The 13,418-nt window shown below is 31.8% G+C and overlaps 1 protein-coding gene across 6 annotated transcripts in view; it reads left to right on the forward strand.

Annotated features, from left to right (window-relative positions):
- The first annotated feature begins 2,667 nt into the window (after positions 1-2,667).
- LOC111622376 (paired amphipathic helix protein Sin3a-like) overlaps positions 2,668-13,418 on the forward strand; it is a 64,838-nt gene continuing 54,087 nt past the window's right edge. For 3 of the 6 annotated variants that reach the window (XR_002756262.1, XR_002756261.1, XR_002756263.1), the window contains exons 1-4: positions 2,675-3,164; positions 10,629-10,761; positions 11,761-11,915; positions 12,448-12,753. Coding sequence is in view for 3 of the 6 variants with exons in the window: in XM_023364735.1 (XP_023220503.1) it covers positions 2,773-3,164; positions 10,629-10,761; positions 11,761-11,915; positions 12,448-12,754 (987 nt within the window). In the remaining 3 variants the exon portion in view is untranslated. Of the gene's footprint in view, positions 3,165-10,628; positions 10,762-11,760; positions 11,916-12,447; positions 12,755-13,418 lie in introns of all 6 variants that reach the window. The other 3 variants (XM_023364735.1, XM_023364734.1, XM_023364732.1) reach the window with 3 other exon arrangements.

The following is a 13,418-nucleotide window of genomic DNA, read 5'->3' on the forward strand; positions in this document are numbered from 1 at the left end:
TGTTCAATTTTATGTTCAAATTTATATTTATGAATGATTTGGGAAGGTACAGCTTATTTTTCAAATTTAGTAAACCTGAAGAAAAACCCAGAAGGGGTTACGAAAACATTTGTTATTCATCACTTAGTGGTACTATGCACCAGTTAGTGGTTGCTGTGAATTTTAATTATCGTTATGCCAGTTTGGTAAGCAGATATCTAAAAATTTTCTACTTAGTCTCAGAATAGAGGGGACCTAATTTATAATAAGTTTGCACTTTACGCCGACATAAACTATTACTATAACATTTACGTGCAGTGGCATTACAGGAGTTGAGTTCCAGATATGGAAATTTATCTGACTTTTGGAGAAAGGTCTTATTTGCTAGCACTTTCAGTAGAGTAAAACTACCATCATCAGGCGGTACATAGAATACGATAGTTTAAGCTTTCCGAACGATATTCCGACGGTTTTTCAAATTTCAATATCGAATATTTCGAACGATATTTCCGACGGTTCAGCTGATTATGATTTTCAAATGTTATTTAAAGGTTCTTGCATCATAGCGCATAGATGAGAACGATAATAAATAAATATCATAGTGAGAAATGGCCGTAAAAACTTAGTTCATGCATGTAGTGCATACCAAGGTAAAATAAGCTTATGAGCAACAAAGGAGTATTAATATCTTGAGTTGAGTTGTTTGAAAGCTGTTATCCAAATTTATGGAAGCTTGAAAGTTGGGGAGTTGCACGGAATGGTAATAGAAATGTAGAGTGTCTCCCAAATAAATAGCTCTTTTTGAGCATTACAGCATTTCAGTAATTTTATTTTGTTCCATAGAGGCTGGTAGTTGTGGTCGAGTACTTTCTTTGTTAATTCTGTAACTGGCCTGTTACTTTTGATGTCTTCTTGATGTTCATGGATACGTGAACTTAATTTTCTGGCAGTGGTGCCTACATAACTAGTTTTTTCCCCCGGTAGTGTGTGCTTTAGCAGAGCTATTTCTCACTATGATATTTATTTATTATCATTCTCATCTATGCGCTATGACGTAAGAAGTTTAAATAACATTCAAAAACCGTACTCAGCTGAACTGTCAGAAATATCGTTTGAAATATTCGATATTGAAATTTGAAAAACCATTGGAATATCGTGGGGACCTAATTCTTGCACTCAGTGAAAATGGGTAAGATGGGCTATAATCTAATAACCTTTTTGCTAACATTACTTTTGTTTGAGTAATGCTGGGCTCATCTAGTTTATAAATAATTTAGAATATTCTGGAAGAATCAGCCTGAGTGGTTTTGGAACCCACAATTTCTGCTTATTGTGCAGATATGTTGCCAGTTATGCTACCTGAGTCTCCAGATAGATCTTTCCTTCCAGATTGCTTAGGGTGCTGATTGGGTTGTCTTCAGCATCCTTGTCCTATAATTTAGTGAAAAATTTAGAAATGAATTAAAAATAATAGTAGAAAAGCAGCTTGATTTTAATCCTGCAGTTGTTTGGCATATTACTAATACGTTGTTTCATGATGTTTGTACAATAAATAAAGATTGACTCTGCTATAAGACTGTTATTTCTTGAGATGTGAGAAAGGGCAAAATAAGACTTTATTGTATAGTCTTTTTTTTTTTTTTTTTTTGTGAATTAACCATATATATTTTTGATTTCTTTAAAGAAAAGAAACAGTTGATAAATTATTTGACTTCATAGGTTATCTTTATAGATAAAAATTTTCCTTACTTGAATGTAAAAAAGAGATTAGAGATTTGTCAGAGCACAAAGACTGCAGAGTTGGAGTCAGAATCAATTCTAGAGTTAGTCAGTAAAAATGTACTGACTAACTTCATCCTCGAAATAACTGTATGTGTTTATACTTAAAGTCTAAAATATGACTTGATGATTCATGTGATGATGATGATATGTTTTATGGGATCATTTATTATTTTAGTAGTTTTACCATTATTAATATATATTGAGCTTTTATGAAGGAGTTGGAATCAGTTAAAGATTGATGAGCATGAGTTGGAGTCCAGTGGTTTTTTGTACTGATGTTATAGCCTTACAGAACACTTTTATTTAATCATTGTAGAGATAACTCTTTAACTCATATACTACTACAACAACAACACCTCTACCTCCACTATTGTAAATCAATAAGTAAAAAAAAAAAAACTTAGCAACATTATTACAAAGAAGTCAATTCTATATATATGTAAAACTGAATTATAATAGTTACTGATTTTGTCTTACAACTATATTATTAGAAATTAAAATAAGTTGACAAAGTTAATAGGAGAATGCAATTCGCAATTCACGTTATGAGAGCATTTATAATTTTTGTTAACTGTTAACGACTTGTACTATTACTTATTTATTGTTGTATGTTATTTATTTTTACAATTGGTATTTTTACACTTTAATTATTTTACTTAATTACTCAGTTGTTGATATTTTTGAATTTTGAACTTAATGTTCTATTCTTTGTGGTTATTCCATATTTGTTTTTTTCAACTTGAAGATGATCTATGAAGTAGATCGAAAACATTCGTTTTTTAAATAAACTCCCTCGGCAATGGATTAGATGTTGATTATTTTGATTAATAGGAGAGTAACTTGTGCAATATAGAACATTTTTTGATATTTTATTAGAAATTTTTTTCTTTATTTTTTAAGGCTTTTTTTTAGATAATAATTTAAAAATTTTAAAAACTGATATCATCATTCACTTGTGCATGTAGAAACTAATTTGATTTTAATATAGTTTTAGAAATATTCACGTGAAGAATGAGACGTCATCTTGATGATCATCCAGGTTTAAATACCAATGTATACTCTAGTGTTCCAGGATCCAGTTCTGTTGCAAATTCTCTTCAGTCAGGACTGCCTAGAGTGGATGGTGGTGAGACGCATAGAGTTGTAACTCCTTCTCCTGTTAGTAGTGGAGCTGCTGGGACTGTTACAAGACCTATTTCACCTTCTGTGAATATAGCACTCCAGCAACACCAAAGTGCTGCAAATGTTGTAGCGCCAGTATCTCAGTTGTCTAGAGGTACTACTGGAAAACTTCCTGTACAAAGACAGCCTTTGGCATATATCCAAGATCCATCTAATATTCCAAAATCAGAAAATACAGCCATGCAAAGTGGTTTGCAATTTTCTGTTCAAACTGGATATCAGTAAGTTATATTTTATTATATTTTAGTCTTTTAAAGTTAAAATATTTAATTAATAAATTAAAAGATCATTTATAAAGATGATCTTTTGAAAAATAATAACAACATAAAGAAAAAAAATACAAAATTTGTGTAGTTTAAATTATTTATAGAAAACACTTTAAAGTAATTTTCAAAATTTTAAATATAATCATTGAAACAATATTACAGACAAAAAGTTGATTGGTTAACTTTTAATTAAGAAATGCTTATGATCATTCTATCTTCAGTTAAACAATAAGTGGCTAAATAGATTGGATGAAGTCATTTGTATGATGATGACATATCTATTGCTTGCACAATTACATTATGAAATAAACATAATACAGTAGAGCGTCGATTTTCCGAAACGTCAATCATCCGAAACATCACACATTACATTATTTAAAATTATCTTTTAAATTAAATTACGATTTATCATCTAGTAAGAATTGCCATGCTGTAGAGAGATTCATTTCTTTTTTAAAATTAATGCATGTGGATTTGCGATCAGCTTTAAAAGATTTCAATTGCTTCCAAAGTTCTTAGTTGCTCTTTATGCTGAGTGGTGCAGATAACATGCACTTCATTGAAGATAGATGTGATGTCTGGGTTTGTTGCATATGTAGATAGGGTTGTCATACATTTATTATGGGTGATGTCAGATTTATGCTCTTTTATTCTTGTGGCTAATGAATGCTTGGTGGAACCAATATAAATTAATGGCTTATCCCATCTGTCGTCTTTTAATGGAATACTGTATATTCCTGAAGTCTGTCTGGGTTAGGAATGTCCTTTCTGTTTTTTAATAAACTGTATATGGATGGGTTTCTTTTGTATGCAATCTTAATTCCCCTTTTCTTTGCAATTTTTTCGTACATTGTCTTTAGATGCAGGTTATACATTACTGGGACCCTTTCTATGTTTTCCTCATTTTTAATATTTTGTACTTCTACCTCTTCNGATTATTACAAATATTTCATTTACCAGTGTTAATTATACACTTTTAATTTATGTGATACTTTAATTTCATGATTTCAGTTTAACATGATTGGAAAAATACACCATGACTGCAAGCTGAAATTATATATACATAACTTCATGCATAATGTATCTTAATACTGGCAAATCTGGGCTGTGAGGCAGCCACAAAATGGGAGGGAAGGACTGTACAAAGTAGTAGTAGGGAAGAGGGACTGTGTAACTCTGTTTTGGATATGGTTGTATTTGGCAGGACCATAACCTGTCGTGCACACCGCTGTGTGGATGACCTCTAGCTAGATGTTGAGTGGGAGGTACTAAAAAGGCCATTCTGATTAAGTGGGCAATGGTCACATTAATGTACTTTGTGACTGGTAGGCCATGGTGGGTATTATGGAGGAATATTACCAAACTTGTGGAAGACAGAGAACAACAAATTTCCCTGGGATTTGGAAATGTGCAGGTCTAAAAAGGCGATTTTTCCCCCAATTTCTTTTTCCCAGGTAAAATTGATGGATGAATATATGCTGGCAAGGTATTGTTCTAATGCCAGGAAAGAATCCTTCGTGCTCTGCCTCACCAAAAGAATGTCGTCTATGTACCTCAAATATATTAACGGGTAAGCTATTGTGAGGAGGAAACTGAAGACCCTGTTCTTCACATGTCTCCTGACCAATTCCACTGGTATAGCGAACAGTGGAGGGCCCGTTGGGACACCTTGTTTTTGTAGGTATACTTTCCCATTGAAGCGAAAGTAATTATGTTCTGTGATAAAGAGTAAGGCTTCACAAATCATGAAGCCTTACTTTTATGTAATGACAAGGATGCTGTTTCCATCCTGGAAAAATCAGGTATATATTCCCAATATCAGGGCTATATACCGCTATACAGGCGTGACTACCAGAATGCTGGCCAACCACCTATCTTAGCACCAATGTTCTGTTGCAGTGGGGAATTGTGATACCAAACTATCCAAGTTGGTGGTGCAGCACCACTACACCACGTATTCAGGATTATGCTGTGTTGATGGTGGTCGGCGCACCCATACGATCCCGCTATTTTCACTACAAAATACTTTTTCGTCGGTGAATATCATGTTTTCCCAATCGGACATGTCCCATCGACTATATTGTTGGGCAAAACCTAACCGATAGAATTGATTTGCAATTGTTAGATTTTGTTTTTTGGCCGTCCACTGTCCGTACAACTTAAATTGCCTTAGTCTATTAATAAAAGAAATATATATATATACAGTAGAGGGTTGATTTTCTGAAAGTCAATCATCCGAAATGTCAATCATCCGAAAGAATTCCAGTCGGCAAATTTAAATTTTCGCCAGTGCTCTGGCGCTTCAATCTTTGGCTATGTCTTGGGCTACTCAAATATTTTACGTTTTTGATACTAAATTAACATCTGAAGTATAATTTTTTATTGTTTTTATATTTTTCAATATATTTATTTTGTTTGTACAAAATAAAAAAATAATTTTTAAAGATACAATAGTCTTTGTTAGGCTTAACATCGACGAGAATTCAACGCAAAGCGACATGCAACAGATAAAAATTTCAACATTGGATACGTTAAACTATTTTTTCGTACATAAATCGGTTATCCGAAATATCAGTTATTCGAACAACTCCAGACCCCAATTGATTCGGAAAATCGACGCTCTACTGTATATATATATATTATCTCTGTTTCCTACATTTCTTTATACGAAATAACATGTTAATAAAGTTTTATTTCTGGAGGTTCATTTTATCAAAATATATATATTTTGCTGGAAGTTTGATTATTATACTACAAATGTTACATACCTTCGTTTCACCGTATCCACACACACGTTGAGATTTAACTCACATCTGTGCTCTCTGGCCGTTTTAAAAGTGTTCTCCTGACTGCTTAATTTTAGACTTTCATCTTCTTCTGGGGTTGTAAGTCGCAGTCAACTAGTCTTCTTCTTCGGCGACAGAGAACCCGTGTCGTTATATTGTCTCACGATCTTCGAAATAACTCAAGTAGATATTTTTAAGAATTGGGCTATTTCTTCTAATGTTCTCCCTTCGTTTCTATGTTTAATGATAAGCTCTGTTATGTCTTTTGATAATGCTTTAGCCATTTTTCTTCGGCAGAGATTCCAGTATCGCTGCAGTATTTATATCATTTCAGTCCATAAGTTCACGCTCATTTTTATGACGTTGCGACCGTTAGGCTGATGACGTAGACCAGGAGTGGCCAACCTTTTGCATACCATGCGCCAAATTTTTGACAGACGAGTTCAGATGTGCCATATAACTTGAACACTTTTTATACAGTCTTACGTTCAATGTTAGGGGTTGATAAATAGAGATAAGAATAAATCTGCTTCGCTTATGGGAGAAAAGGGAATAACTTAATCATGCAATTGAATTAATTAATTTATGACAGTTTATTGAAGCACCAATTTACAATAGTCAGCAATGATCTCCTGTATGAGAGGGTGATTGCTTCATGATTTCTGGCAGTGCTATAGCTGCCAGAGTCTCGTTTGATGAAGATTACTCTGCACCACAATTATTGGCACTGAGAACGAGATCAGCTTAGAATAACTTTAATCACAATAAATGTTTTCGGCCATTTACAGGCCTGTAAACTGATCGGAAATAAAGATCGCAAGACTCAAAATACATGTATACACTGTAATTTACTATGTGGAGAATACTCATTTTATCTGCAAAATAGAGTGTAACGAATTGTGCAACAAATGAACTTGCCAAGACAGATTATAAAAAATTTATTTTTCTATATAATATTCTTAATTGCAAAAAAGCCAAATTGGCAATTTTGCTCAGAACTAACTGAAGCGCCATTTTTAATCGTCCAATGTGCCACGTTTGGTGCATGCGTCACTTTTTGGCCACCCCTGACATAGACTATTGGCTTTTCCGGGTTGGTCGAAGCTCTCACGTAATTTACTGAAGTCACACCTACTTTTTCTGACGCAAGCCAATTAGGAATAATAATTTTTTTAACCAATCAGATGATAACGGGAGGTTTAAATTAGATTTGTCGATACATGGTCCTCTAAAATTTCATTTATTTTAATTTGCGCTCTTTTATTGTAATTTCTCGAGAAATAAAGGATATATAAAGTAATTTGTTATAAGATGTTAGCCACACTGTGTTCTACTTACTTGATTGGACTTTCTTGTCGGCCACACCCTGCATTAAGCTTATTTTCCGTGAATCGTTACCGAACTATATCAGAATAGCGAATCAGAAAAAAACAAATATATCTAAGCAATTAATCTGCCAACAATGCAGTTAAATCTAAAATAAAATTTATAATAACTTTTATAACGTTTAATTATTCTATGACTCTATTAACAAATAGTTAAGGAAAGGAGAGTAATAAAACACTTAGCTGTTGTTGTCTTTAATGGTGGGGTGTGGGTGACAGCTCACTTGAAACTTTGTTTTGCAAAATTAATAAATTTTCACTGACATTGTCATTCCTCTCTGGTAAAAATAACAAGTGGGAAGCAGTTGTTTAAACGGTAATAAAACACTTAGCGGTTTATTATAGAAATGAATTGACTTCTCCTGCTTTACTCACATTACCGCAAAAGCAATAAATATTTAACATTGGACTTTGAAACACAATCTTGAAGATTACAGTGAAACCCAGGACAATCAGTGAAAGTTGAGATAATCTGATGGCAAATGAAACCTGATATGTTTATTTTTTGCGTTTTTCGTATCAGATTATATAAAAATAAATACTAAAAAAACAATTTTGTCAATACACAAGTAATTCATATAACTAGATAGAGAATAAAGCGCAGAATTAAACAAAAAAAACTGTAGTTTCTTTATGCGATAGATAAAATTGAATTATTTCATATTAAAAACACTGGGTTTGAAAAAACCATGCGACTCAAGTAAGGGAACCATTCCTAGCGACTCACGCACAGTTAAAGCTGTATCGTATTTAATTACAGGAAAATAAACGTAAATATAACGTTATTATTAAAGGAAAGTATGAAAATTAAAGAAATAATCAGAATTTATGATAATCAGTGGCTGCAATTTTACAATTTTAAAATAAAAACAGATGACGCTACACAGGCAACAGAAGCAATCATCGATTAGTATTGTCAGCCTACAGCGGACATTCAAGGTGGAAATAAGCCCCTCTGAATCATTTTCCTAATCCCTATTATGGCCCAAACCAGACCGGTTCATCTCAAAACACTTTGTTAACGAATAAAAGGATCTGACACTGTAAGTGATAAGCTGACTGCGCACCTGCGTAAGCTTAAGACCAAGAATGAACTTTTTCTCTAAGCTGTACCTCCGGTTATATATGGCATGCCGGTCAATCTGCAAAAATATGGTTTGACTAATATAATAATTAATCAAATACATTTGTTTAGAAGTTAATGGTAGTATATGATTTGTATTTTTGAAACCTCATCATTGCTGATGAGGAGTTATAAAATGTAAGTCAGCCCAAAATGCATCTACTTATGTATGTAATCAACCAAAATAAACATAATTAAACCATAGCTTTGGATCATTGAATTACTGGTAGTGTTTCTATATACCTACAGACACAGGATTATGGAATTGTCAAGAATTTTCTAATTGGAATATAGCTGGTATCCCATCATTATATAATGGAATATATAAAATACTATTGCATAGTGTTGCCACCTTTCCAAAATTGCTGACCCAGACAGCAGGTGAGGTTTGTTCGAACAGAAGTTCCTGACACATGCACAATGTCATTTTACAATGCGAAGAATAACGTGCATGCTGGTTCTACATCAGTTATAGTTAGGGACTAGGGACTTGCGTAGGAGTAACGTAAGTAACTTAAATTAAGAAAGAACAGGTACTGATAACTTAGCTCGTAGATGTGCACAATTGTACATGCAAAAAAAAAAAAAAAACAAACAAACAAGGATGGCAGGTTTCGTGCCACGCCACACGTCGGTGTAAACAGATTAACATGGAAATTCCCAGACAAAATTAATAGTTCACCCGGACAGTGAGTCAATTCCCGGACTGTCCAGGTGAAAACTGGATGGGTGGTAACACTACTATTGCAAATTATAGTCATTTCTGTCTTTTTTCTTACTCTTTTTACCTTGTGGGTAATAAAAGAGCATTTTTATCAAGCCCATCGTAGATTTGGTTAGTCCCATAATGATTAGCCAGATTTTGTGTAGTAGACTGCTATTTAAGATTTTTTTAATGTATTTGATGTCTAATTGTATTTATTCCAATGTATATACTCTTGTTATAAAGCAAAACTTGGCTTTGACGTAATGCTAAGTTTGGAGGTTGTCTGTAAAGCTGGTTACTTTGTCTTGATTTTCTTTGTCACAGGACTTAATTTTTTTTTTTGCAAGTTATTTACATTTCCAATCTCCTTATATCAACTCACTCACTTCTTCACAAACATCTTTGATTCTTTGATTGATTTTGCAGCTGTTGTGATTGATAATTTCAGTAATTTCAGGAATAACTAAGAACACTGCTTCATAATGCTTTAAGTACTTTACTTCACACTCATTTTGAAAGGAGTTTGTTTCAAACAATACCAATATTTTGATTAAATTGGTACTATGTAATCTTTACTTCAAAGTTTTCAATTACATTTAATAGATGGTGCTCTGATAATTTTTCTCAAAGTTTTGCCATATACAATTCTGTGGAACATACTGTAACTTCACAGCTTTAATTTTGAAGTTAAACATGTTTATGCCTGAGCTGTTAACTTCTTATTAATAATAGGATAATTATTCTACATAGGGTAATTATAAATGAAATAACAATAATCTTATTTATCTAACAAGCATAAATATATACTAACACCTGAAGAAAGTCTTTCAGTAAAATTGAAAATGTTAGTGTTAGTACATATTTATTAACTTAAGCCTTATTATAGCCTAATAATTTGGCAGATTGTCAGGCTTTAAACAACTTCTCCACAAACCCAATCAAAAATTGGGTTTGTGGAGAAGTTGTTTAAATATTTGTGTTTGCTGGATTTCTAAAGCCTGAGTTATGTATAGTGTATATTTTTTGAAGAACCATCAAAATTAGAATGTACTTTTTCATATTTTTTGGCTTCAAAGAAAACAATTTTAAATAGAACTGGAAAGTTTGTTTGTGTGTGTATTTATTTTTTTACTTGCACCTATGTGGTAGGAATATTAATGCTAGTATTATATAAGAGACATTAAGTTTGGATTAGTTTTTAATATTAATATAGAACTGGGAATGGTATATTGAAGAAATTCCACTATGCAGAATGTTATTTTTCAATTTTTGTAAATTGTTTTGCTATTTCATTGATTTAAATGTAATTTAATTATATTCTGTCATTTAACTTTTGATTTTCTCATATTAGTATATATTCTTTGATCATATTTAATACACATATTTCTTTATTACATTAAACTTTTGCTATTTCACTAGGTCAAGAGTTGGTTCTTCCTTAGTGTCACCAGGCAGTCATAGTGCTTCATCATCTTCAGGACATCATTCTCATTCTCTTCCTGCTCAAGCACCAGTTCATCAACAGCCTCAAGTTGTTGTACATCAAGCACAGGTATTTCTAGTCTTACTATTTTTATTGCTTTTAATGTCATTTTTGGATAAAGTAAATATGAAATGCAGTTTATTTGATATACAAATTATATAATTTAAATAATTATGAAATATATAAATTATTTCATAATTCTATAAATATAAATGTATATACTGTACAGTACATAATTCTCTACTTTCTAGAGATGTTCTCTCTTTCAAATATATTTATTCTAACACACTTGCTAATACAGTAGAGCCTCGATTATCCGACCCCCGATTAACCGCCACCTCGGTTAACCGACCATCCTAGTCGGCAAATTTCAAATGTCCACTAGTGATGTGGCGCTACAATATTTGGCTATGTCTCGGCTACTTTAATATTATTTTTACATGTTTTAGCTGGCAACACTCATTCGACCATGAAAGGGAGCCAGTATTTAAACGAGGCTTAATTTTCTAATTTTTAACGATACAATAGCGACGATTATTATTTTAAAAAATTTTTGTTAGGCTTAACATCGATGAAAATTCAACGCGAAGTAGGTTAATAGTGATATACTAATTACATGGGATATAATAATATACTACACTAATAATGGATTTTTTCATACTTTTCGGTTATCCGACTTTTCAATTATCCGACCAACCCCAGTCCCCAATTGGGTCGGATAATCGAGACTCTACTGTAATGGATTTTTTCATACTTTTCGGTTATCCGACTTTTCAATTATCCGACCAACCCCAGTCCCCAATTGGGTCGGATAATTGAGGCTCTACTGTAGTCTGTATTTGTAGCCAGTGCCAATCTTATAAAAGAATGACAACATTTCTGAATGAAAAATTTAATTCAGTTTCCAGAATTAAGCTTTCCCCCCTCATCTTTTTGATCTTCTTAGTAAAAAAATTAAGAAAATATTTAAAAATTTTGATTAAGTATGTTTACATAATGAAGATAGAAATATATTTCTTATATCTTTTTATTTATATTTAAAAATATTAAATGACTTAATATTTACAGGCACAAACAGCCCAAGGACAGCAGCAGCAACAGTTTCAAAGATTAAAAGTTGAAGATGCTTTATCATATTTGGATCAAGTGAAATTTAGATTTGGAAATCAGCCTCAAGTGTATAATGACTTTTTGGATATAATGAAAGAATTTAAATCACAAAGGTAAGAATTACTTTAAAAAACAACTTTTAAATTATGTTTTCTTATTTTATTGTTATGTTCAATTCTTAACTCAGGCTACTTAGAAAAAAATGAATTTGAGTATAATTTTTCAAAATTGAGTATTTTAAATGAATATATAAAGAATTTAAAAAAAATTAGATTTGAAGAAACTTAAAACAGTAGAATTTGTTTAGGACTGCTTTCAATCTTGATATGATCATTGGCAAAAATGTACAATAGCAAATGGTCATAATAAATTAGTTTATTATATTTATGCTCTCATAACAAAACTACTGTTCTTTTCTCATTTATTTTTGACTCTGTCATGTATAAATATAATATGTAAAATTTTAAATTGTTCTGAATTTTGTCATTTTATCATTTGAGATTTTATAAAAAACCAAAAATGTCAAATGACTTTTATAGTTAAGATTATTAGAAATGCTAATTAATTTATATATTTTATATAATATCACAATGTATTTGTATATATAATGTAAATTTACATTTATATGTCTATTCTTTACTTTAGTATTGATACTCCTGGTGTGATTCAGCGTGTATCAAATCTGTTCAAAGGACATCCTGAATTAATTGTTGGATTTAATACATTTTTACCACCTGGTTATAAAATTGAAGTCCATTCAAATGATCAAGTAAATGTCACTATGCCAAATTCAAATTCTGCACCAACTAACAATCCAACTGGTTTATCACCAGCCAGTGTACCAAGTGCAAGTAATTCTAATAATCAGAATTCTTCATCTCAAGCAAATTTTCCAACTCATATTTCACAAAATAGTCATACCAGCACTCCCTCTCCTGTTATTGGAAATAAGGTAAGATAGATGTTATTTATTTATTTCTCAAATATAATAAAAATAATAATAATGTGTAAAAAAGATATTTAAGATAAAATGCTGTGTATAATGTTACTGTAGAATCATAAAAATAGCAGACCTATGAATTTTGGCATATTAATAGTTTTATTACATACAGTATACTTATCATAGATAAATACTGTTCATTTATTGTATCAAGATGTATACAGTGGAAGCTCCATATTTGTGACTTTATATATTTGTGAAGTTAATCTTTCCAGAAATATGCAAATTTTAACAAAAATAACGAAAATTTGATAAATAAACAATTACATTACACCTCTCTATAACACTGTAGATAATTCCGTGTTATATGAATTCCATGTTGTACGAGTCACTTAGATTTTACAAATACATGAGTCGTTCATAGCCAGGCTATGAACGACTCATGTATTTGTAAAATCTAAGTGACTCGTACAACATGGAATTCATATAACACGGAATTATCTACAGTGTTATAGGGGGGGTCTACTGTAAATGATTTTACTTTCCCAGTTGTTATATAGAGGGAAAGTATGGGCATTTGGCAAAAAATGACCTCCCAGATTTTTACATTTTTGGACTTAGGATACCTTGAAACGTTGAGAAATGCAAACAGATTCGGGTGTAATTTCTGTGTGTA

Source organism: Centruroides sculpturatus, unplaced genomic scaffold, assembly GCF_000671375.1.
Source record: "Centruroides sculpturatus isolate CEXI.00-Female unplaced genomic scaffold, Cexi_2.0 scaffold7, whole genome shotgun sequence".
Lineage (NCBI taxonomy): Eukaryota > Metazoa > Arthropoda > Arachnida > Scorpiones > Buthidae > Centruroides > Centruroides sculpturatus.